Source organism: Lampetra fluviatilis, chromosome 53 (assembly GCF_964198595.1).
Source record: "Lampetra fluviatilis chromosome 53, kcLamFluv1.1, whole genome shotgun sequence".
Taxonomy (NCBI): domain Eukaryota; kingdom Metazoa; phylum Chordata; class Hyperoartia; order Petromyzontiformes; family Petromyzontidae; genus Lampetra; species Lampetra fluviatilis.
Window position 1 is genome coordinate 2,228,366 of NC_136327.1, and position 26,131 is coordinate 2,254,496.

Consider the following 26,131-nt stretch of genomic DNA (forward strand, 5'->3'; position numbering starts at 1 on the left):
TTAAAAGCAGCCAAATACTCTTTTAAACGCACGATTCTAAACGTGGAGGGAACAACCGGAGGACCCGCAGAAAAAATCCATGCGACCACGGGGAGAACATGCAAACACAAAATATATAGGCGTTGGTATCGAACCCACAACCTCCTGCATACCAGGCGAGGGAGTTAACATCTGGCCACCGCAGCACCCCACAGAGGCAGCTCAACACAGCCCCTCCTGCCACAGCATTTGGCCGACTTATAAACGCTCGACACCAACACGCGACCTGGCGACGAACCCATTTGTAACTGCTGGGGTGTACAAAGGTGGGGAATAAAGAAAGCTGCCCGTTGTCCCAAATACCGTGGCGGGAGATGGAATCAAACTGGCAAGACCAGCATTGCAGGTCGTGTGTGCTAACCATCACGCCACGGCAGCATCCCTCTCCTGCATTCGATGTTTAGCCAAACATCTGTCAAGTCTCTTTGTTTTCAATGCCAAGTAGGAAATGTGAGAGCCTGCTGCAGAGAATCCATCGACGAGTGAAAAATAAGCTTGTGCAATGATAGCTTGACGCCCGGACGGGCCATAGGGCAGCAGTCCGGGCAAATGTCCAGTGGGCCGGTCCATTCTGAGGGCCGGTGGGCCGGGCTGTGTGGGGAAATTGCAAATGTGATCAGAGTAAGAAAAAAAAGATCTCGTCTAATGCGCACACGCTTCATTGATTATTTACGCTCCCAGCTGGAATCAAGTCCCCACACATTCGTCCTCACCGGCCCCAATTGTTTTTGGACCCAGCCCCAAATGGGCCAATGAGGATCGCACGGCAAAAAAATACCGCTAATAACGTCGTCACATCGCAACATCTAGCTACTAGTAGCTTACTACACAGTTTGTCGGACAGCACGTTTAAAAACAATGTATCGCTTTGTAGCCCGAAATTGGGCCGGTGTGTTTACAAATACCCGGGCCGATTTTTAGTCCCGGTCACTGGCTAGGTGAGCGACCTACTTTCTGCGCTGTTCCTTACGGGGCACCTGTTTCAGAGCGCGACACCAACGCCTGCTGTTACGGCACCAGAGCGCGGCTCTGCGCCACCATGCTGCCCTGGTAGCGAGTTGGGCCGTGCCCCGAGTCGCCGTGTGTGCGTGTTGACGCACGTTGCATATAAAGAGACTCCCACTCAACGTCGCGAAAGGGGTAAAGCATTTTTATAAATCATTAAAAAATAACACCGTTCTGACAATTGTGGTTTAAAAAATAATAACCCATAAGGATCATCACCACTACACTTAATAAAGCAGGAGAGGTCCTGGCACTCACAACAACACAGAGTGCATCGTGCGGTGAATCGAGAAATACTTAGTGCAAATTACCGAGTTACATTTTAAATTGCACACAACGTAGACCGAATAAGTTAAACTATTCCAATACAAATTTACCATTGCGATCAAAAGTTACTACTAGGAATGGAGGATGTCTCCACGTTGGTCCACACGGGGACATGCGCGTCGCACACGCCTGCAATACTGTGCGATGTTGGCACTCCGTAACAAGCGTCAGTTAGCCCCATACATAACAGCACCACGTTGCAAGTACCGGTAGCTTCACTAAATAATGGGCCAAACGATTGGTGCTCAACCTCTCCCACTCATGGCGTCGACGGTTCAAAATGACACCCCGGGGGCCGCAGTAATACCAATGCGTAGATTTGACTTAAGTGTTTTATCCAAATATTAAAAAATCTATTTCGGGACGGCCAACGTTATGGGAGGTTTGGTGGCACGCATACGGACATTCCAACTGCACAGGTAGGAGACCTGCAGATTTCTCGCACCACAACCACCATCACCTCCTACAGGCACGTTGCTAACCTGCACCTGAAATGTGAATGGCGTCAATTCATCCAGTTTCCCAACGTGAACTGCTGCTCGTGTCACGAGTCGCACTTGTACAATTTCACAACATTCCAGATGAACATTTACAATCGGTGATATTTACTGTAGTGACAATTTGCTTTTAATTTTCGTATGTACACACTGCCTGGTATCACAGGCAAAAGCCCTCCATATATATTTTCTCTTTTGCACAACGAAGCCATAATCATGCTGCGAATTCTTCCCTTTGCTGCACTTTTATTCTAAAAACAAACTGCAGAACATTCCAGCGGACCATCCCAGCGACTGGACCTCGTGACGCCAAATAACTGAACTGCAATCTGAAATGGCTGTGCACCCCCTGTACACCTTATGTACATCTCAAAGTTTACAAACTTGCATATGGCAATACGGTACTCCAAGTCGCGAGGGTGGGGACAAGAGAGACCTGCGCGTCTCTGACGAGTCAAAAATATTTGCCGAGAGGAAAAAAAAAATAGCTCAAGGTGGGGGGGGGGGGGGGACTCAATGCCGCTCACAGGACGTAGAGATGCCTCGAGAAGTTACCCGGAACGGGCACCGGTTCCGGGGCGACTATTTCCACGATGGACACGTACGTTCCGGCGACGAAACCTGCGAAGCCAACGACGCTGACGACGCAGTTTTTACCGATCACCAGCCAGTACTGCCAGGGCCTCATGGCCGACTTGAGTTCTGCGGTGGACTGCTCTGTGGAGTCTCCCCCACGACCCGCGCCGCCCTGATGTCGCCATTCCGGCCAGAAGGTGACGATCTCCAGGAGGGGCGGAATGATGAGGGCGAGCGCCGAGCTGCTGATAGATCCGACCAGGGCGATCACGAGGTCGAGCTTGGGGATGAGCATGGCGAGGGCACCTGGGTGACGCAGCGCAAGGCGGGAAGAGCCACATCCTCAACGCCCGCGGACACGTGCGCGCATCGCAGGGCCCGCAATTCGTGACGCAAATGACTGATATGACACAAGTTGTACAGCAGCAGCAGCAGTAGTCTGTATTTCACGTTTGTGGCCTTTCTACATTAAAAAAATGTTCACATGGTGTGTGCCGGGGATGTTTTCTTACCATTATGATCCATACAAAAATAAAAATTCAAAAACAAATGTCGGATTACCGTATCTCAATAAAAATGGTTTAGGATCGATTCGGAAGTAATGTCACGAGCAGGAAATGACATCACTTATAGGTCATCACTTCCGTGCTTTTACCGTAAAAGTGGTGTCACGTGGTATCGAATGATGCCACTTTTGTTCGCACAAAAGACATTCAATTCCAACGCAATGCAACGACCCGAAAATATGCAAAGCTCAAAAAAAGATCCAAAAATTCTCCTTCAAAATAGAAAATCCATGACCTTTAAATACGAAGCCCTAGTCGGCCTTCAATAAAGAGTACGGTTCCCCGGGGCTCCCCAGCCTTGCTTGGAAAGTTTTACACGCGCGACCATTCCGATTCTGATGTGCGGAACGTACATGTGATGCACACGAGCACGGCTCGGCACATCAAGTCCACGGACATCTGCCAGCGCCGCGGGACTTTGGCCACGAAGAAGGGAGCGATGATCTCGGCCGCCACGTAGAACTGCACCCCGTAGCTCACGAAGATTCCCAGGGAGAAGAGGATCTTCACCGACTCGTACAGCCTGGCGCGCACGCACGCACGCGAGCGCATGGGGACAATTTCTCCGTCCGTCACTCGAAACACATGCGGCGGGGGGTGGCGCAGTGGTAACGTACTCTTAGGTTTTTTCGGTAAAGTAACGTAGGTAAAAAATAATAAAATTAATAAAAATAAAATAATAATTCACGACGTTTCGGAGGCAACACAAGTCTCCGTCATCAGGTGGGACCGTCACAGCTAGTGAAACGAAACGTGATTTTTTTTAATTATTACTTTTAATTTTATTATTTTTTACCTACGTGACTTTACCGAAAAAACCTAAGAGTATGAATCCTTGCAGTCACGAAAACTTCAAATCTAGAAGCAGTGGTAACGCTTGTACCGCACGGCAAGATGGGCCTGGGTTTGAATCCCGACACGGGAACCTTACCACGTGGAGTTTGTGTGTTCTCCCACTGGAGCTATGCACTTTTAAATCTATATTGAAAACTAATTTCTTAAGAACTGCTTTTTGTGTTGAGTTTGTTGTCCTTCCCCCCGCACCTCCGTTTCGCACGGTTGGCTACGTACGGCGCAAAACAAGTTCAATATACGCACATACACTGTTCTGCATGGGTTTTTTTCCGGGTTCTCTGGCTAAACAAAACAATGTAACTGGTGTTGGCCAAAACATCCCAATGCTGAAACACTACCTGCAAATTACTCAACTTCCGGGATTACATGCAGCAGCAACATTGCCCCCCCCTGCTGCGAAAACTGGGCAGGAGCCTTCTGAAAGAGAGTCTTGAGACTCTGTGAGGGCTTTCCTGGAAGAAAAAAACAAGATAAAAGTACCCATTGGAGATGGGCAGGTTCAGGGTCACGCTGGGCATCACTTTGGAACCAAAGCACACGTATCCCAGAGTGCCAAGCGACAGGTAGAGCAAGGTCACCACCAGCATTCCCATGCTGAGCAGCAGTTTGAACGAGCCGGGGTCTCGCATCCGGTTCTCCAGCGGCAGCACCTGCAGCAACACGACAGGGAGGCAACAATTTAACGTGTAGGTTTTCGCAGCCAATACATTCCATTCGTAATTTACATTTTGGGTTACGCCACGTAATAAATCTGGCCAGATTTATGTCGCTAGACCCTTCACCACCCCCATAGCCAAACAAATGAAAGTGTCACACGTACAAGCGTTGAGCGTGCCAATTTTTGTTGCGTCAGCTCTTCGGTAGGCAAAGGTACGATTCTCACAACAAATGTAGCGATTATGCACGCGACGTTTCGCTCGAAACTGTGCCAGGCGTATTTTGGCCGTACATCAGGAAGTCCGATAACCACGTCATCCGACTCGGCTTCTTCAATAGGGTGTCATGACATCCCAGGAACAACCAATCAGATTTGACCTCGATGTTAACAATTACAAATAAACGTCCATTTTACAAAGACAATTATCGAGAAAACAAGCACAGAGGACCACTAAGGTGCTGTTGTGAGGGATCACGCCAGCAGGAGATTCATGTCACGTTTCCACCACCACTGGGAAGTGTGCTGGCCTGGTCGTGAGCTGGGCTCCCGTACCCACTCAGCCCGACCAGGCCGAGCCAACATCGAATGGGTTGGTAAGAGAACCCTTCTATCGCGAGCCACACGCAGATTCTACCCGGGCTGTTACGGGATCAATCAGAGATTTGGATGCTCACGCCGTGGTATCTCCCGGATTAGTTACATTTCTCAGCCGTGTCAGTGATCAAAACACACGGCGGAAGATCACACTGAGAGAACGACCAAGGGGAAACACGGATTGGACAACAAACAAAAATCGGACAACAAACATAAATGGGAGACGTCACGATGACGGTTAAGAAAAGCCGGCTAGCGGGCTCGGGGTAGGACATCGCGAGAAAGGGACGATGGCCGATGGTCAAGACCAATGATGGAATGTAAGCTAAAGGGGTACAACACGGCCCAGACAAACAGCCACCACAGAGATGGAATGGTGAGGTGAGCTCGCTCGCACACACACACACACAAGGCTTGCCACGTTTCCACAGGCTGTGCATCGTCCGGAGTGTCCGATGCGTAGACTCACCACACCGATGCCTTCAAAGGCAAAGATGGCCATTCCGAAGAAGAGGGGGAGAGCGTTGGCCTCTCCCACGTACTTGACATCCAGTGTTGTCGGAATGTTCTGTGGTAAAGACCAGACGCGGGATCGGCACGAGCCGTCGCGGTTAATGCAACAGCAGCAGCGTGTCCGGCATTCACCCATGTACGCGTTTATATCACAAAGACACCAACCACGCCGTTCAACACGCTGCACCGCCGAGCGCCACGAATCGGCTTCCGAAGCGGGTGCCTAAAACCAAATCGGCCTGAATGTTCGCAGACTCGTCACATCTCCGAAGCTAAGCAGGAATTTTTTTTGGCCCGTTGGTACTTGGGACGGAACACTGCCAGCGAATACACCAAGAGATTCAGGCTTCGGCTGCGAGGTGACCACGAGATTACAGCAATGGACTCTTGAATCTGTGTGAGCTTTGAATGGTATCGCCTCGAATGCATGGGTTTTCTCCAGCTACTCTCCTTCATCTTTCTTACCATATACCACTTTCAATGCAGCACCCTACTTAAAAAATTATCTTGCGACTTAGCGAGGCTTTTCAGAATCAGAATATTTATTTGTACTGGAGGAATCCGATGAGTTATAAAGCTCTTTTTCGCAGATGTCCAGTAGGACATCTGTGGTGACAGGCACTTTCATAGGTGACAGGCACTTTTATTAATGCGAGACGTTAGTTTCGTCTTATACCATATGCACCACACTCACCACACTCGTGAACTGAGGCTCCCTTGAGGACACCGGCCATAACCCGAACCCTCCCTTCCCTCTTGGCACGAGTGTGCACTCAACAAGATACTATTGTGAGGGATGATTAAATACAATAATGTTTTAAAGAACCTGCTGAAGAGTGAATTAGTACATGTTTAAACACGTAGGTTTCCACAGCCAAGATTATGATCGTAGTTGATGTTTGGGTTAGGCCGCGTGACAATCTGACTTTTATGTGTGTTGAACTTATTTCGCACCGTACGTAGCCAACCACGCTAATCGGAGGCGCGGCTTAATTTGTGTCAGGAGCCCCTCCACCGCCCGACCACAGCCAAATAATTAAACCGATTCGCCAATTACGATGTTGCTTTATCTCGCAGGTAAATTGAAGGATAGCTCACGCGGCCCAACGTAGAACTCAGATACGCGACACTTCGCCCGGAACTGCGTCAAGCGCCTTCAGGCGAGCGACCAGGAAATCAGAAATAATTAATTTTTTTTTCTTTCTCTCTCTCTCCCCCCTCCACCCCCCAGGCACGACGGCCACATCCCTCGTCATGGCAGTGGAGGCTACCGGGCCCCCAGAGAGAAGCGTACCGTCGACATGTAGTAGTAGATAATGATGATGCTGGTCAGCATGCACACGTTGGCGAGGGCGGAGAAGGGAGCCAGCCAGCGCAGGTTCTTCACGAACGACAGCAAGATGATGAAGGGCAGCAGGCACAGCATGTACAGGCGCTTGTCCATCGCGAAGCCTCCCGGCGCGCCTTCCTCGCCCGCGGACTCGCTGGTGCCGTTGTTTCGCTGCTCCACCACCTGGCGGAGGTGGTGGGGCGCGATGGGGGAGGGAGGGAGAAATTATTTTGTCATCTTCGTTTGTATATTTTCACAGTTAATAGCAAGCAAGCAAATAAACACCACCTATGGTATGCTGAAGCTTCTTTCGCACCGTACGTAGCCAACCGTGCTAATTGAAGGTGCGGAAAGAAGGACAACAAACTAAATACAAAAAGCTATTATCAAGAAATGAATTTTCAATCTATATGTAAAAGTGCATAGCTCCAGTGGTTTTCTATTATCGGAAGAAAGAGCGTTCCAGACGGCCGCAGAAGCACATCTGAAAGCGCGCGATGCAGTGACCGTCTTTGTTGACAGAAGTGAAAGAGTTGAATACAAGGTAAATGTGGCATAATATGTATGGTACCACATACCTACAATATGCTCTTCATAGACTGTTATAATGAAGGTCTCATTAAACAAAGGGTTTGCATGAACCTCACGATAAGCATTATGCATACCCGTCAACCCATACGGTTTACCTGTATTCTTGTACGGGGAAACAGAGTTTACAGGTCCATACGGAGTACAGCCGTTTCAATACGGGCTTTGTAGGATGAACGTTGAGATTTATAAGGGCACGGAGTGACCAATAAGGTCTGAAATGGTCTGTAATAAGGTAGGGCACTGATAAGTGGGTTGACAGGTATGATCATGTGATGGTAGTAGATACTTTTTTGCATGTGGAACGGGAAAGAGTTTAAATCCCCCTTTAAAAAAATCCCATTATAAAAAAGGTACAAAAACACCACGGATCTACAAAACAAATCACGACCAAGAGCACGGAGGCAAACAGAGCATGAACGAGGTGGGGCAACATCCTTAACCTTTCTAAGTGCCGGGCCAGGTCCCTAATTGCCCTGCACTACAAACAAAAGATTAGGCTGATCGCGAGTGACTACCTGCTTGATGTTGTCCGCCATGAAGACGAAATAAACGCAGCAGAAGCCCAGCTGAGTGGTGATGAGAAAGAGGCTGATCAAGTTCCTGCCGTCGAGACACAAACACCCGGCGACGGGTTGGAACGAAGGGGTTTTTAATCACCAATCAACCGATCTGTATTTGACGTGTCAATATCGCCCTCGATAAAGCAGGCGTCTCAGTGCACATCACAGCAGAACGGGAACAGTACCAGGGGCAGGGTGCGACAGGATTGAATAAAGAAACCTGTCACGCCCCGAGCGGCTAACATCGAGAGCAATGCTCGACATTAATTCGCACGGTAGATTGTACGCAGCCTAGAGTAGGCCAAATACTCAACTTTAAATCCATTAGCAATGAGCCAACGGGTTTATCGCCATTCAATTTTAGCGCATTTTACAAACTTTCTGCAGTATCACAAAACACTTTTGTCACATAACAGGCATATTAGGTGCTTTCGAATAATAATATTTTGTGTTCTATATTCACCAAATAACATGTTTTCAAAGTGCACAGTCTGTTGATTAACACTGTAGAATGCACAACCAATGCACAAGGCTTTAGAAAGCTACGAGTCAAGAGTTCTATATTCTTTGAACCAAAAATACGAAAAAGAATGACTATCATCATCTTACTTTCCCCAAGATGCTTTAGAATTTAGCCAGGTGAAGTTGGAGACCTCCATAGCATGCATGACAGTGCCTCCATAACACAGGGTTGAACGCTTCAGCCTAGAGCACACACACACAAACACAATGACGATGCAGACGCGCCGGTCAATTACCAATCACGACACACACACACACTATACCACAATTTTTCAAGGCAATATGGCTAAGGCAGTGCCGGATTATTCTAGTAGCAAAAGTAGCACATGCTACAGGCCCCGCACTTTCAAGGGCCCAGCGCTAGATGCTTTCAAGCTATTAATTCCGGTTTAGTGATTCTGCACTATTACTATAGTACTATACTGCCTTTTATGAACGACTGGGTATTTAAGGTTAGCGATTTGTCGTATTATCTGGCTGTATAGCAAATGAAAAAATACAATTACTTTACTATGCAAGTAAAAAATGTACGTGTTTTAATATTTATGTGTTTTTATTTATTTAGGGCCTCTTTATACCATATGCTACAGGCCCCGCACTAGCTTAATCTGGAACTGGGCTAAGGTGTGGAGGGTGGGGTTGCTGCACAGATGAGGAGGGTACGGGGACTCCCCATACAAAGGTAACAATTCAAGTAAACGTCACACTGGTAACTTCACATGTTGGTGACGTCACATGACTGGAGTTTACATTGTCATGTAGAACGCATCGTGTACTCAAAGGACCGCAAGTGAACTGCATTCCCCTACCCCACACAGATCCTTTAACGGAGCAATGCGGAATGAGGACCCCGATTTCGAAAGACGCCGTAGAGGCTGCAATGTGAACTGCGATTGATTTCCTCTTCAGCAATCATCAAAACAATTCACATGGGATCGGCTGATAGCTGCAAAGTTTGCGGTTCTCCTGGCCATCGCGCGCAGCAGGATTCATGGCGAGGGGATAATGAACGAGAGCCATTCTCTGTGCCTGTTTGGGTCGAAACTACCGCTTTGACGCTTAACGCATTGCAGGTGTAATAATCCTTCCAGAGACGGTATTCGGAATCGGTCCTTTTATTTCCACTCCACAATACACTTTGCTCACTCACTCTCCGTTGCTGGCAGACAACGGAGAGAGGACAGACCACGCACTAAGTCCCCACAGCGCACGTGGCAATCCCAGCCCCCGTCCGCGCGTGACCCTGCTCTTGTCAGTTTCAGTCTGCTCTCGATCGTTCCCCTCCACTCGCTCTTAATACCTTCGTCACGTGGTTCCCCCAGCCAATCGTACATGGACAGCTTTGACCATTCTCGATGGTTCCCTGTCAATCCCGGGACCACACCCCTCATCCGGCTCCCCATTGGCTGGGGCCCCGAATGGCTAGGCCAATCACTCCTGATGACCTGTCGTGATGACGCATGGGCCATGGTCCCTATCTCAACCCTTATTGGCTACAAGCAGGACCGGCAAGCCAATCCCCACGTGAACCCTCTATGGCTGTTATTACACAGGGATTGGCAGACGCCCAGGAGGGGGTGGGATCGTTTTATGATGCGCGGCTTACTTTCTGCACAGGTAGTGGCTACACCTCACGAGGGTCAGCATACAGTCGACAGCAACAATCGCCATCACCACGAGGCACACGGGTCCCACCTATACGTACGGATACACAAAGACAAAGATCCCCCCCGTATAGCCTTAACAAACTGTTGGGGAAAGTGTTGTTAGCGAGCACCTATGAAGGCCGGAACGGCACACGAGGGGGTGGGTGGCCAGCACCACGCCCGGCCGCCATTGTCCCCCTAGTGGCGACGTTTACACATCGCTCCAGGTACTCATTTGAGGCCGAGTCGACCTCAGGAAAGCCCAGGACCGGTTCAGATAATGGCACCCGTGTGCGCCATGCGCGTGAATCGAACTCGGGTTGCCAGATTCGTAGCGCAACGCGCTAACTGCTACACGACCGCGCCCAATGCATACACACATACCGAACCCTCCATTCGCCACTAAGTGGCGTTGACGTCACCACGACGCTTGTGCCAGGCCATGTGCACCTTGAGGCCACGTGAAGTGTCGAACGCCCGCTGGCAGGAGGTCACGGGGCAGACCCAGGTGCCACGGGTCGACTGACTGAGATGACCGAGATGACTGGCTGATGCACCACCTGTGCCCCCCACCGTACCAACTTGCTGTGCTTTAGCCACACACGCGCGTGCGCACGATGTGAATCCTTACCACAAGCCCAGCGTGTTTCACGGCGAGTGGGAGGCTCAGGAGGCCAGTTCCCACATTCCCCTTGAGGAAGTGCAGCAGCGTCTGAGCAAACCTGGCCAGCGGACACACACAGAGTAGCGGGGTCATTCGAGACATCTGCCTGTCACGTGGCAAAATGTTTTATGATACAGTAGGGAGTTTGTAAGCGGGCGAAAATTAAACGTTAAACCTGTTGGCCCATTGCCGATGGATTGAAAGTTTAGTATTCGGCCTACTCTAGGCTGGGTGAAATTTACCATTACTGTCGAGCAGTGTTGTCGGTGTTAGCCGCTGAGGGCGTGATGAGTTTCATGATTCAATTCTGCAGCTCTATTCACCGGTACCGTTCCCGTTCTGCTGTAATGTGCACCGGTGGCTACTTTATTGAGGGAGATATTGGTATGTAAAATAAACATTGATCGACTGATCTGCACTCTGCAGCAGCAAATCGAGCGTTCGGTCCGACAGGGGGAGCAGTTCGCTCGAGATGACGCTCAGAAGGCCAAACAGGCAGGCTCACAAACGCAGTCCTCGTTTAACACAGAAGATGCATTCCTTAAAAGTGCCGCATTAAGCGAAAAACGCGTGAAGCGAAAACATTATCCCCATAAATAATGTAACGATAAGGTTTGGCGAAATACGATGTACTACTACGCATGCGGACAAAGAACTGAGGGTATTTCCGCCGCGTAACTGTATCATTCTGCGTACTGTATCATGCAACTCAACCGCACAGCTCACGAAAGTAGTTCGTTGTTGACCGCTCAGATAGCGCGTTATAACGGTGCTCGTTCCACGTTGCGCGAAAAGTGCTCCCAAATGGAAGAGCCGCGTTAGAGTTGCGCGAACGTGCGTCAAGCGAGGACTTACCGTGCAGCCAAACTACGGCCCAGTGAGTTTGCGAGTTTCACAAACCTACGTGAAGCACCAAGTGCCGGACCGCGGGCGTGTGCCACCACAACCCCCGTTCACCTCGCGCGACGAGCGAGCCGACAGTGTCGTGTTGGGGTACGCGTGGCGACGTACGTGGTGGTGTGCTCTCCACGATTGCCGAGCCCCGAGCCCGCACCGCCTCCACCATCGCCTACATCGGAGTCCATTCCGGGCGAGTCCGAGTCCAGGCCGGGAAGATCTCCCTCCGAAACGTTTGTGGCTCCGTACACATCCTGGAGCAGGGGACTCAAGGCCTCACGTTCTGATGCGACACAACCCAACACACCACGGCCACCCTTGGTGGCTGCTTACGACAACAACCTCCCTCCATGCCGGGCTCATGAAGCGCGACGCAGCAAAGCCTGGTGGTGCACGTGGACAGATGTTTAACGGAAAGCAGCGCGATTGATGCCCGTGGAGTCGGCCGTCGCCCGTTTCAACCGGCGAACCTCCTCGGCGCTGACGACGCATTGATGCAAATTGCGGATGCAAGCTACGTGCGACCAAAATAATAAGCACAGTTAAGCACTTGTACCACAATTTTTTTAATGACATTTTTATTTAGAAATATATATATATTTTTTTACAGCACAGCCATCTCTCGCCCACTGTAGACTTGCCAACCGCAGAGGTTGGGGGTTTGTCTTATAATCTGGTAGCCGTGTGTGTGTGTGAGCAGATTTACATAACGTTATTGACACTGGGGACATGTTTCCGGTAAATATTTCTTTTCGGAACGGGTGAACATTCATCATCCTCAAAGTGTTATGGGGTCAAACCCTGGCCAGCTGAATTTGCATACGATTCTTTGTGTTCGTAAGAAAATGTCTTAAAGTCTTCACGTTTGACTTGCAAAATAGATGGCATTATGCATGCAAGGGTATTCATCATGAAATGTGTTTGCTCTCCTTGTGAATAATTATCACTGCGCTCTATAACACTTCAGAGGATGTCAAAATGCGATGTCATTCTGGGAAACTGGCAGATATGATTATTATTTGCATTCTGTGGCGATCATTCAAATTTGGGCTTAAGGACTGACCGCCACGCACAACTGATTCGCCTATGCCGTTAATACATCGCAATATTTTGGAGCCACGCAGAGCAGTGAGGTTGGGCATTCCAGCATGGGTTTCTGCAGCGTCCAGGCATGCAGAGTTTGCTCCACGGGGTGGTGGATCAGTGTGCAATCCACAATTTAATGGAAGGCAAAGCACGCAAAGCGTTTACGCTAGTGGGTAAAATTCCACACTGCTATGGCGGGGTCCACAGGACAACCATCGTTCACTCTCCCCCAAGTGGTGCTCATTTTATTGAGCATCGAGAGGTGAAGGGTGAACCCGAAGCCAGACATTTGAACGGGCGGCTTTTTTTAACGCAAACCATTCGCCCGAACCCACTGGTGCCACCCGGCTCGATTGCCGTCATTCTGGAGCATAAAAACTCTGAAACTGAGCAATAACCCAGACACGTAACGATTTATCGATGGAAAATAATGATTTAAGGCTCCCAAGACAGGCATCAAACCACACGTGCAAGGCTCACTTATTTACGATCTGTGCACACTGGGGTACGTATCGCATGGACATGTACAATTTTCAAAAGAACGAGGCAGAACGAACAAGACGGACGTAAAAAAAACGAGTGTACAAATGAGCCCGAAAAAAACCCAATAATACATCAATCATGACCCTTGAATCTTGCTAATTAATCAAATTGCATTGGTGGGTCAGATGTCTGGTGATAACTGTGCCGAGGACTGCGAGCACGTGAGAGTTGAGAGGTGTGGACATTGAGAGGTGATTGTTGAGAGGTGTGGAGACGGTGAGACCCATGGGGGAGACATTGTGTGGAGCCAAATTCTTACAGGGAGAGGAGCATCGGAGAGGTTCAATTACCACACTTGTCGCGATTATGTAAGAGATTGCAGAAACTCTGCTCATGTTCTACAGCGTCACCTTGCATTAACGTTACGCAACCCAGCGCAAATTAATAACTTACGAAAAAATATACATTAACAATTTATTACTTCATAGGTGGCAGATTATGTTTCGCTACGGCGAGATAAACATAACCAAGGTATTGCAACAAAAGTAACAAAACATATGTGGGCACGAGCTCGTATCGACTGTCATGTATCGATTTACCACGCCCAGTAAGTCTGCCAGCTTTTCAAAAACTCGCACAATTCAATATATATACACATCAATGCCTACAGTTGCAATCCATGTATCCAATAGCAGGTAATCTCTGTGGGGTCATAGATGGATACATTTTATTTTTTTATGTTAGCCTCTATTTCATGAGCGTCCTGCGACGGTACGGATGCTACATCGTACAGATATTAAGGGGCTACGGTGGCGAGATGTTCACTACCTCTCTTGGTATACAGGAGGTCGTAGGTTCGATCCCAACCCTGGCGCATATATATGTGGAGTATGCATTGCTGTCAACCCATACGGTTCACCCGTATTGTTGTGTCTATTTGTTTGTGTTTCTCCCTTGTGATGGAACTTTGTAGGATGAACATTAATATTTATATGGGGTGACTAATAAGGTCTGAATTGGTCTGTAATAAGGTAGGTACTGATAAGGGGTTGACAGGTTTGAGTTTGTGTGTCTTTCTCTCTCCCCGGGGTCACGTGGATTTTTCTCCGGGTCCTCCGGTGCTATGCATTTCCATGTGATGAGCCACTTCGTTGAGTTACCATTTGTGGCCAGGTAGCTTCTGAAAAAGAGCTATACAGCTCAGTGGGCCTGACCTTGTGAAATAAAAAAAAGTTTAGGTTTAGTTGAGTTTTCATTCACTGGTGGTGGGTAAGAGAGGTCAATCACGTTGACTCCCAGGGCTTGTTAAGTAAAAAATTCACGCGACCACGGGGAAAACATGCAAACTCCAAAAATACAGGCGTCAGGGTCGGGATCGTACCCACAACCTCCTCTATACTAGACGAGGGAGATAACATCGCATCACCACGGCACCCCAGTCAGCCCTCCGTCACGGCCTATGAACACCGTTTATTGCATTTCGGTCGTCTCACATGTTTTACAAAGTCCAATTTTCTGGACTTGGAAAACGAAAATACAAAGCAATGCACTCAATGTGACTGAAAAAGATCTCTCACTGTACTTGAGAATCCAGTTGAACTATGAGAAACTGCCTGGATTCAGGTAGATATCTTCATCAAGCCGCATTGGCCAACACGGTAAAGTGTGGTCAAGATCACCCTCGAGACTTAAAGAAAGGGAACAATCCAGGCGACACCAGGGCCCCATTGTCAAGGCAGGCCATTGAAACAATCCTGTGAGTTCCAGCCAAGGCTGAAGAGCTCACGAGAAAGGGCGAGTGGGTTACACCAGAGGTCGCAAACGGGTTTTGATACCTTACCCGTACCCGTACTCGGCCGTACCAGGGTCGCAAACGGGTAGCCGGGTATCAGGTAGGGTACGGGTATCGGGTACCCGGTTGCGACCTCTGGGTTACGCCGGCACATTGCACCTACACAAGATAACCCATCTCAAGACCGTTGCACATACACCACGTTTCCCCCGAACTCTGGTTCCAACAAGAAGCGATGCCAGCTGGGATGGTAAAGGAACCGGGGCTGCTGGTAATCACGAGTTACGGATAAGACGCCTTCTGTATTCTACCATTGCTACATAACGACATGTGGACTCTGAACTAAACACATCAAACCTTGTACAATTGGTGACAGAACTAAGGGAATTAAACCCTTTCCTTTCCGAGGCACCTGCAAGTTGCAGGGTGGGTATCCCGTTCACCCGTGAATTTCAGAACGTGCGAGTGGTTAGCAATAATTTTATTTAGAGAGGTGTAGCGACGTTATTTTTAAAGACATTATACTCCCCGCATAGAACTGTAGCGACACGACCACACTCTACGACAGCTGGCGCCAAACTGCACCATACGCCCTGCCACCGATAAAGTTATTTTAACATTTTCTTCATCGGAATGGGAAAGGGTTAACTGGGACATAGCTTGACTTGGGAGAGAAATTCATATATTTAAAGAGCAAAACCTTTCTTGACAGAGAGAACGTATGGAGAGTAATTATGGAAAATGGAGATTCATCGTTTCTCCACGAATCAAACATAGATTTAGGATTCCAAACTACTTCCAACCGAGTTGCCCAGGTAACATTAAGGTTCTATAGTCACTATAAGTAAAGATAAATACAAATAATTAAAATAATAATGCATTCACAGTTATTATTGGAAATATTATTATTGTTTACCGAAATCAAATTTCTCAAGCACGATTCACTCTGCGATCACCGAAGTGCATTTACGTTCCAATCGCAAATCCGAGATTAAGCGCAAAACCATTGACTCACGGGGCTGTTTCCGAGGATGAAAACTTTAGAGGTCCGTTTTGTCGGCATCGTTTCACACGATTGTAGAGGAACGGCGCACATTTTTTTTAAGATGATGAACTTGACAGAAATGCACTCGGAGATAATTTGTCCTCGGCAACTGTCTGACTATGTATTTATATAAAGCATATATATCTAAACAGCCTACATTTACAATCCTGCAATGAACGGTCCAAGTACAATTGGTAACATCTCGCGGTCATAAACGGCGATTAGAATGACATTAACTCAGCAAGTATTCTGAAAAACAGCGGATAAGGCTTTTTTTATCAACTGCAAAAACAGGCTTTCCCTGCGTGGACTTGCACATGTAACGATGTTCAACGTCACTCACAGACGCCAGGTGCTTTTGCCAACATCCAGAGCGGTGTGGAGCAGTCTCGAATGAAAGCAAATAGCTGCCGAAATTCCACCTTCGCCGCAACGTTTTGGCCCAGGGCTTCGCTGGTCACTTTCCCCACCCGTTAATAATGGTGCAGCCACAATAAGAGGCAACCGACAATGTGGTGCCTATTTTCGCGACCGCAGGCTTGATGATGGGCGAGTCAAGCCGCAAACGGGGGTGGAACTCGTAACTTTCCGATTGTGGGCTGCTCGATTTACCGCAGAGGTTTGGGATAGGTTTGGCTTAACAAAAGGATCAGCACGAATATATAGACGACATATAGAGGATTACTTTCAGTCAAATATTTGATACTTGAACGGCCAAAGGAAGGGGGATAATGTACAATACACAAATATCTACATGTTCTCAAAAAGTCACACTCAAGAGATTTTGATTTCTGTTGCTTACGGTTCAAATCATTCGCAACTTAATGAACCAAACGAAGTCGGAGGTTTTTTTTTGTTGTTCTCCCATCACACAAAAATTAACCGGAGACATCACTTGCACCATCCTGACTTGGCTGCTTTGCTACGTTCTGCTTTTGCAACTCTGACAAACGTAAATTATTGTTGGCGTAAAAACGATGATCGTAACATTTCATGTTTTATCAAGTGGAAAATGCAACACGTTCTTAATCAGCAAATATGTTAAATGGAGGGTTAAACGAATGATGACATGGTGGAATGTGGTATTGTGACATACACGGATAGTGCTGAATGTGTATTAAACGGTTGGGGGGGGGCCATGGAAGGATAAGCGAAGGAGGGGGGCTGGCAGTGGGCTAAGGATATTTTTCAGTAAATATGCGTTAGTCTGCGGTAAATTTGTGGTACGTTGCAGTAAATGCGTAGGCGTTTGCAATGATTTGGAGTAAATGTGGTGCTTTGCGACAGTTTGATGCTTTGCAGATAAAGTGCGGTACATTGCGGTACCAGGACCCAGTTTAAGTGTCATCAGTTCGCTTACACTTTTGGCTGAGGTTTATAGCGGAACGCAACATTCACCGACAACTCACAAATCCAAGTGACTTTAGATTCAGACACGTGTAACTAAAAATGGGACGTGTCTGAGAGTATGCCCACGTGGGTTTGTTGGATCACAAGATGGACAACATGGTGAGGACCTTCATACAGCAGTAGACAGATTGTGGCTAACAACGATAATGATGATTAAATGCGGGAGAGGGCCCAGAGAGTCTGCGAGACACACCAAGGGACTTGATCGTGAGGCGTCCAGGTTCGATTCCATCTCCCTGTGTGGCATTGGACATGATGGAGCAAGTTTCTTAAAGACACTCACCCTTTGTACACCGAGCAGTTTAAACTGAACTATTTTTTATTTTACTATTTTTTATTTTACCAGGTCAGGCCCACTGACCTATGTAGCTCTTTGTCAGAAGCTACCTGGCCACAAATGATAACTCAACGAAGTGGCTCATCATTATGGAAATGCATAGCAACCAAATATTCTGAACGCATGTTTCTGAATGTGGAGGGAAACGCCGGAGGACCCGGAGAAAAATCACGTGACCACCGGGAGAGAGAGAGACACGCAAACTCCAATAACCTCTTCTTGGTTCTTTCGGTAAAGTCACGTAGAATGGAAATAATAAAATAATAAAAATAAAACATAATAAAATCATTCTCACGACGTTCAGACTGACTGTCTCCTCGACAGACCTGTACTCCACCTGAGGACGGCTGCTTGCGTTGTGGCCGAAACGTCGTGAGAATTATTTTATTATGTTTTATTTTTATTATTTTATTATTTCCATTCTACGTGACTTTACCGAAAGAACCAAGAGGATGAATCCCTGCAGTCACGAAAGCTTTAAATCTAAACTCCAATAACCTGTCAACCCCTTATCAGTACCTACCTTTATTACAGACCAATTCAGACCTTATTAGTCACCCCTTATAAATCTTAGCTCAACCAAGTGGGCTTATCACGTGGAGATTTATAGCGGCAAATACTCGAAACGCATGTTTCTAAATGTGGAGGGGAAAACTGGAGTAACTGGAGAAAAATCCACGTGACCACGGGGAAAAAGACACGCAAAGTCCAAATATACAGCAGGCGTCTGGGTCGGTATCGAACTCACAACCTCCTGTATACCAGGCGAGGTAGTCAACATCTCGCCACGGGGGCGCTTGTATAAATGGGTATGCCACAGTTGATCAATCGGCACGTTGCGTGGAGTGGGGTAAAGTGTGGGTAATGCCTACTACGTACAAGACGGTCAAGGCTCATGGTCAACATGACCCGGACACAACAAGAGGCAGGGAGTACACGGGACGAATCGAAACAATACAATTGAGACAGAACGAGGCAGACGTTACAACAACAAAAAACCAAGATAGTGCAGAGCAGAGGACAAGTAAAAAAACAGAAAACAATACATACGGGACAGTACTGCGGGGGGGTTGTCGGTCGTGGCAGGCATCTAACGACGATTGAACCGGCGAGGAGGAGGATGATTTTTATCCTCCTAGAATCCCATCCGTACAATTGGGACATGGAATACGTCTGTGTATTGCATGTCGGGTGTTGGTATAAAACTAGCACGTACGTCGCCCAACCCAAAAATGGATACGGATCGTTTAACAATTCACTGCCGTCATTTATCATAATTCGGGGACGCGATTTCAGTCAAAAATTAATTATTTTTCTCGTTTGACCATCTCCTTTGTGTTGTACCATACTCTCCTGGTTATAGGAAGCCCTTTGCCCCCCCCCCCCCCGTAATTTAAAGGAAAAGTTGGTTATGGGTGCGTTGTAATCTGGAAGCTGTGCGTGCGCGTGAACGGATTTGTACAACGACGGGCTACGTTTGACTTGCTGGAGCATCTTATAATCCAGATAACACTTTCATTCGGTCTCGTCTTTAGCGTCCCCTTCAATACCCCTAAACTTAATGTTTGCTTATGATTACCATGCCAATGCAGAAATAATTATTCCATACAAAATTTGATGTCGGCATCGTGAAATAACCGGTTTTGACAGATGAAATTATGCATCGTCAGACGCCTGGGGATTGGATGGAGAAGTAAACTATAGCCTACACTTGTAAACTACAATCCGCATGCTATTACATGCCCACAGTCACAAAGTACTGTTAGCGAGCACCTATGAAGGCTGGCACGGCACACGAGGGGGTGGGTAGCCAGCACCACACCCAGCTGCCCCTGTCTCCCCATTGGTGATGTTTACACATTGCACCAGGTACAATTTGAGGCTGAGTCAACCTAGGGGAGGCCCAGGACCGGTTCAGATAATCGTCACTGGTGTTGGCCCCGAGCGGGAATCAAACTTTGGCCGCTGGGTTCGTAGCGCAGCGCGTTAACCGCTACACTACTGCTCTCCACAGCCACAATACGAAGACACACACATAAACTCGGTTTAACACGTAGGCTTTCGCGACCAATATTATCCACAAGAGAGGTTTTTGGATTAAATCGCGTAAATATAAATGTGTCGTTAAATCCGCCACCAACCCGACACAGCCACTTAGTAAGATTTGTCACACAAACAAAACATGCCAATTAGTTACTAGCACAGCACACCGGTTGTGTTGGAGAGTAAACCCACAACATTTACAATTCGAGTACGACGTTTCGCCAGTAATTACGACTAGCATCATCAGGCGGACAGCCAGATTTGTGGAGAAATCTTCCTGCTTCGGTCTAAACACACACATGAACTGTTCATGCCCCCTGCTGGTAACACGTGGACACCACATGGAACTAGCCATCATAAGACACATTTTATTTCTTCAAGGTGCAGCTCTTGAATCTCTTTGGCACGGCCACTGCTGGCCGAAGAGCTTCCACTCAATGAAGTTTCAAAGGGCCTCCCAAGATAATTTTGGTCGACTCTTCCACGCTGCCCAGATGTCAGAGTACCCACACTTTACCCCACCATGCACGACCTTCCGATTGGCTGTGGTGTCGGAAAGACAGACGCTGCTTGCGTTGTGGCCGAAACGTCGTGAGAATTATTTTATAATGTTTTATTTGTATTATTTTATTATTTCCCTTCTACGTGACTTTACCGAAAGAACCAAGAAGATCCATCAAGGTCCTTAAGATCTTCCGATCTTCAACTGCTCAGCACTCCCAGGGTTAGGTTGTGCTCTTTTGGTGATCGGGCTTTTGTTCCATAGCGTGGCACCCACAAGCTATGGAACACCTTGCTACTTGAAATCAGGGCAATCAGAGTCGGTAGATACATAAGTCAGATTTTAAAACCCATCTCTTTAAAGTGGCCTTCCCTGTTTAGTTTGGTCGGTTGTCCCTAGTTCTGTTTCTGTTTCCTGCATTTCATGCATTGCGCATTGGGATCCTAGGATGGAAAGCGCATTATACATTTGAATTATTATTATAAAGTGCGCAAGTGGTACTATGAAACGATTTCAAATATAAGGCACTTATCACGAGTAATATGGTGGCGGTATGGGCCACTATCCGTCATTAACACGTGTAACTCAGAGCGAAGTAAAATTAAGAAAAGTTTTGTGTAAACCAAACATCTTAACCTTAAAATCCAAAAGAAATCGGAGCTCTAGCATTTAAAAGACTGCAAACATCGGATATTAACACGGTACACTTTGTAGCTTTCTGACTTGATGTGCTTAAGAGTTGTACCGCATGTTGTTGCCTAACATCACGGGCGGTTCGATCTGAAAACAACATCGGGGAAGTTCAAACAACTTCTTTGGAATCAGTCACCCCCCTAGGCACGCCACTCTCTTTACCTCTCTACCTTGTGACCCTCTAAGAGCCAGATCTCATCACGCTGTCGTCGTTAAAAAAAAAACCCACATCAGCAGCGTGAAAATACGTGGATGGTGCTAGCCCCGCAAATGAAGTTCCCGACACCAGAACAATCAAGAGGGGCCGATGTCACACGGTGCTTTAGACGACGGCTGTGACACTTAACACGGAGGCAACGTTGGTCGACCGTGCACACAAAAAACAAATAACGTCACAAGTTCTTTCCCTTCATCTGCACAAGGGGCGCGTGGACTTTGTCCTGGTACATTACCGCCGGTGGAACTTGGAACCCAGCCTCAGCGGCGTTCCACCGTGAACATCTTCGGGTCCATTGCGAAATTTACCAAATTCCGTTATGGGAATCCGTCTTGACCAACAACAAGAAGAACTGGCCACCTGCCATCAAGTGATGCAATTTTCTAGCGGCACTCATGTGGGAACCACGAGAGATGATGATGATGATATTGGCGAGATGTTAACTACCTCGCCTAGTATACATGAGGTCGTGGGTTCCAACCCTACCCTGTTGTTTCTTTGGAGTTTGCATGTTCACCCGGTGGATTTTTCTCCGGGTTCTCCGATTTTCCCCTCCACATTTTAAATCAACATCCCGCGTTTAGAGTATTTGGCAGCTATACATTTCCACGGGATAATGATTTGTGGCCAGGTAGCTTCTGAAAAAAAGAGCTATTCAGCTCGGTGGGCATTACCTGGTAAAATAAAAAAAGTTTAGTAGTTTATAGAACTCGATCTTGATCCACTGAAACGCACACTGGCCTATGTGTACAATACACAGTACACTTAATGGTACACTGGAAGAGTGCATTTTCAAATGCCTTTTTAACGTTATTTTCTTTTACTTAAGGCATTTAATTCGGCAAAAAAACGGATGCAGTAATCCGAGCCTCAAAACAGAAAAGTACCCAATCTTTGGTTCTTTCGGTAAAGTCACGTAGGTATAAAAGTCCATCATCAGGTGGGAAAGCCTGCTACGTGACTTTACCGAAAGAACCAAAGAGTATGGATTCCTGCAGTCACGAAAGCTTCAAATCAAGATAGAAAAGTACTTAAATCATAAAATCCATGCGTAAAGATGTTTCGACTGCCATTGAAGGAAGTTAACTAAATGCAAATGAAACCTGAACGGCCATGCAAGTCGATAACAAGATTCTGAGACATTTGAAGAGAATTTTGCGGAAATTGTACGATACCTTTGGAGTGGCTTGTATATAAATAAACGATTAAGCACCTCCTCACACGTCTACTGACATCATCGTCGTCGTCTTTATAGCAACCTACAGGCCCATTAACTGCAGGAAGTGACTTAAGAAGTCACCGAGGCACCAAAGTTTGGCTAAAACGCCCAGAGATGGAACAATTCCGCAAAGAGGTCACGCGCTACAAATAAACTGAAAAACAACTTTTTGTGAGTCACGCCAGCGGGGAAAACGCCAGAGAATGTAGATTTAGGACGATTATTACAGGGCTGAGGCTAAACATTACGAAATAAAGGTTGGTGCTTTCAGGAAACTGAACTTGCACATCAAATGGCAACACGCGTGTTGCGGAACGCTTTTAAAATGTGACCACTTTCAATTTCAAGTTCATTGATTAGGTATAGCCATGTGAGCCATTCGGCTCTTGAATCGGGTGCAACCGCAACAAACAAAAAAACAAAAACATGAACAAGAAAACATCTTAAAGTGACTATGTGACCAAGTGCAAACAGAAAATCCAGGAAAAGACAGCAACACATTGCAGAAAAAGCACAGTACACCAACGCTGTGCGCAAATCCCAGTGGGATGCAAGTCAAACAACAACAACAACCACAAGACAACTTAGATTAAGGCCATCAGTCTTACTCCGTACTACAACAAACAAACATGGCCAAACCCAAAAAACTTTTCGAAATCACCAAAATAAAGCCAAGAAAGCAATGAAACGGTGATCATAGGAACTGACGGATTTTTCACAATAAACGACATAGCGGCGATAACACGGACAGCCGACACAGTCGATCAATCGATCAGTCGATCCGTCGATCAATCGATCAGTCAACCTCGACGGCCGAGGCTACGACCCGGCAGCTCCTCCGACCCCCCCAGATGATCACCGCGGGATCATTATCCCGGGCCCACATATTGCCGCAGTGGTTATACTTCAACTCTAGAGTGAGTGGTTATGATGCTGACTGAGGTCGTCCGAGCCAGGCCGACGATGACGACGATGATGATGAAAAACTAAAAACGACCTCGCAAACCACGAGAACGTCCCGCGGGCGGGGTGGGGGGGCACTCCCAATACCTTCCCGATCCATGGCGCTCCCTCCCGGGGTAGACGGCGGAGGGGAGCGCGGTGGTGGTGGTGTCCGCGTGAGGGGGGGGGATAGGAGGAGACGGAGCGAGAGCCCAGAGTGCTGGGAGCACGAGAAGCGAGCGCAGGAGATGAACGAGACGGGGGTAGGGGAAGCAGCAGCAGTAGCAGCTGGAGGCGCCGCTCTTCCTGTACCACCCAGTCACACGCCTCCTCGAGTCCCTCTCTCTCCACTCCTCCTCTTCCCCCTCCTCCTCCTCACACTCCTCGTCTCGCCGCCTCCACTGCCGCTCCACGCGGGGGACCCGGCACCCACGGGCAGCGTAACACAGCGCGACCCGGCAAAGTCTCCAACACCACCGACACCGCCGCCACTTGTTTACAGCCAACGTCAAGTCAGAGGCTTTACCTCTCATCCAGACCAGAGGCTTTACCTCTCATCCAGATCAGACGCTTTACCTCTCATCCAGACCAGAGGGTTTACCTTTCATCCAGACCAGAGGCTTTACCTCTCATCCAGACTAGAGGTTTTACCTCTCATCCAGATCAGAGGCTTTACCTCTCATCCAGATGATAGGGTTTACCTCTCACCCAGACCAGAGGCTTTACCTCTAACCCAGACCAGAGGGTTTACCTCTCATCCAGATCAGAAGGTTTTACCTCTCATCCAGATCAGAGGGTTTACCTCTCATCCAGATCAGAGGCTTTACCTCTCATCCAGACCAGAGGGTTTACCTCTCATTCAGACCAGAGGGTTTACCTCTCATCCAGATCATAGGCTTTACCTCTCATCCAGACCAGAGGGTTTACCTCTCATCCAGATCAGAGGGTTTACCTCTCATCCAGACCCGAGGGTTTACCTCTCATCCAGATCAGAGGGTTTACCTCTCATCCAGACCAGAGGCTTTACCTCTCATCCAGATCAGAGGGTTTACCTCTCATCCAGACCAGAGGGTTTACCTCTCATCCAGATCAGAGGTTTTACCTCTCATCCAGATCAGAGGCTTTACCTCTCATCCAGATCAGAGGCTTTACCTTTAATCCAGACCAGAGGCGGTTAAATTTCGATTGAAAGCTTTCGTGACTGCAGGGATTCATCTTCTATTTTAGTTTTTTACGTGGTGGTTTGGCTGCTGCAGCTCCTTACTATTAAAATTTCCCTCCCTTTATTACTGCTAATCCTACATAATAAACGAGCATAATATGACTTTGAGACCCCCCCCACCAACCACACATACCACAAGTAGTCACTACTCCCATATCTGTTGATATGTAAATTCCTTTGTCAAGGCGCCCTTCCTCCTCTAACCCAGCTTAAATATACGCTGCCAAGCTTGGTGGTGTTCATTCAGACGCTGTCTTTCCGACAGACCTGTTCTTCACCTGAGAACGGATGCTTGCGTTGTGGCCGAAACGTCGTGAGAATTGTATTTTATTATGTTTTAATTTTATTATTGTATTATTTCCCTTCTACGTGACTTTACCGAAAGAACCAAGAAGACCAGACCAGAGGCTTTACCTCTCATCCAGATCAGAGGCTTTACCTCTCATCCAGATCAGAGGGTTTACCTCTCACCCAGATCAGAGGTTTTACCTCTCATCCAGATCAGAGGCTTTACCTCTCATCCAGACCAGAGGCTTTACCTCTCATACAGATCAGAGGTTTTTCCTCTCATCCAGATCAGAGGCTTTACCTCTCATCCAGATCAGAGGTTTTACCTCTCATCCAGATCAGAGGTTTTACCTCTCATCCAGATCAGAGGCTTTACCTCTCATCCAGATCAGAGGTTTTACCTCTCATCCAGATCAGAGGCTTTACCTCTCATCCAGATCAGAGGTTTTACCTCTCATCCAGATCAGAGGCTTTACCTCTCATCCAGATCAGAGGTTTTACCTCTCATCCAGATTAGAGGTTTTACCTCTCATCCAGATCAGAGGTTTTACCTCTCATCCAGATCAGAGGCTTTACCTCTCATCCAGATCAGAGGTTTTACCTCTCATCCAGATCAGAGGTTTTACCTCTCATCCAGATCAGAGGCTTTACCTCTCATCCAGATCAGAGGTTTTACCTCTCATCCAGATCAGAGGCTTTACCTTTAATCCAGACCAGAGGCGGTTAAATTTCGATTGAAAGCTTTCGTGACTGCAGGGATTCATCTTCTATTTTAGTTTTTTACGTGGTGATTTGGCTGTTGCAGCTCCTTACTATTAAAATTTTCCTCCCTTTATTACTGCTAATCCTACTTCCTCCCTTTCTTACCGCTAATCCTACATAATACACGAGCATAATATGACTTTGAGACCCCCCCCACCAACCACACATACCACAAGTAGTCACTACTCCCATATCTGTTGATATGTAAACTCCTTTGTCAAGGCGCTCTCCTCCTCTAACCCAGCTTAAA

At 47.5% G+C, this 26,131-nt stretch overlaps 1 protein-coding gene across 2 annotated transcripts; it reads right to left on the reverse strand.

Annotated features, from left to right (window-relative positions):
* Window positions 1–1,173: 1,173 nt before the first annotated feature.
* LOC144949283 (proton-coupled amino acid transporter 1-like) lies at window positions 1,174–24,131 on the reverse strand. Of its 2 annotated transcripts, none has more exons than XM_078879221.1 (11): window positions 23,718–24,131; window positions 11,955–12,123; window positions 10,911–11,001; window positions 10,240–10,328; window positions 8,721–8,816; window positions 8,067–8,151; window positions 6,925–7,143; window positions 5,587–5,685; window positions 4,346–4,515; window positions 3,364–3,533; window positions 1,174–2,750 (listed from the first exon to the last, which is right to left on the reverse strand). In XM_078879221.1, exons 1-11 carry the CDS (start codon window positions 23,728–23,730, stop codon window positions 2,392–2,394), a joined length of 1,560 nt encoding a protein of 519 aa, XP_078735347.1. In that variant the 5' UTR covers window positions 23,731–24,131; the 3' UTR covers window positions 1,174–2,391. The 2 variants fall into 2 exon arrangements, with proteins under 2 accessions (XP_078735347.1, XP_078735348.1); XM_078879222.1 differs by having other exon boundaries at window positions 11,955–12,094; window positions 23,718–24,130.
* Between the last annotated feature and the right edge of the window lie 2,000 nt (window positions 24,132–26,131).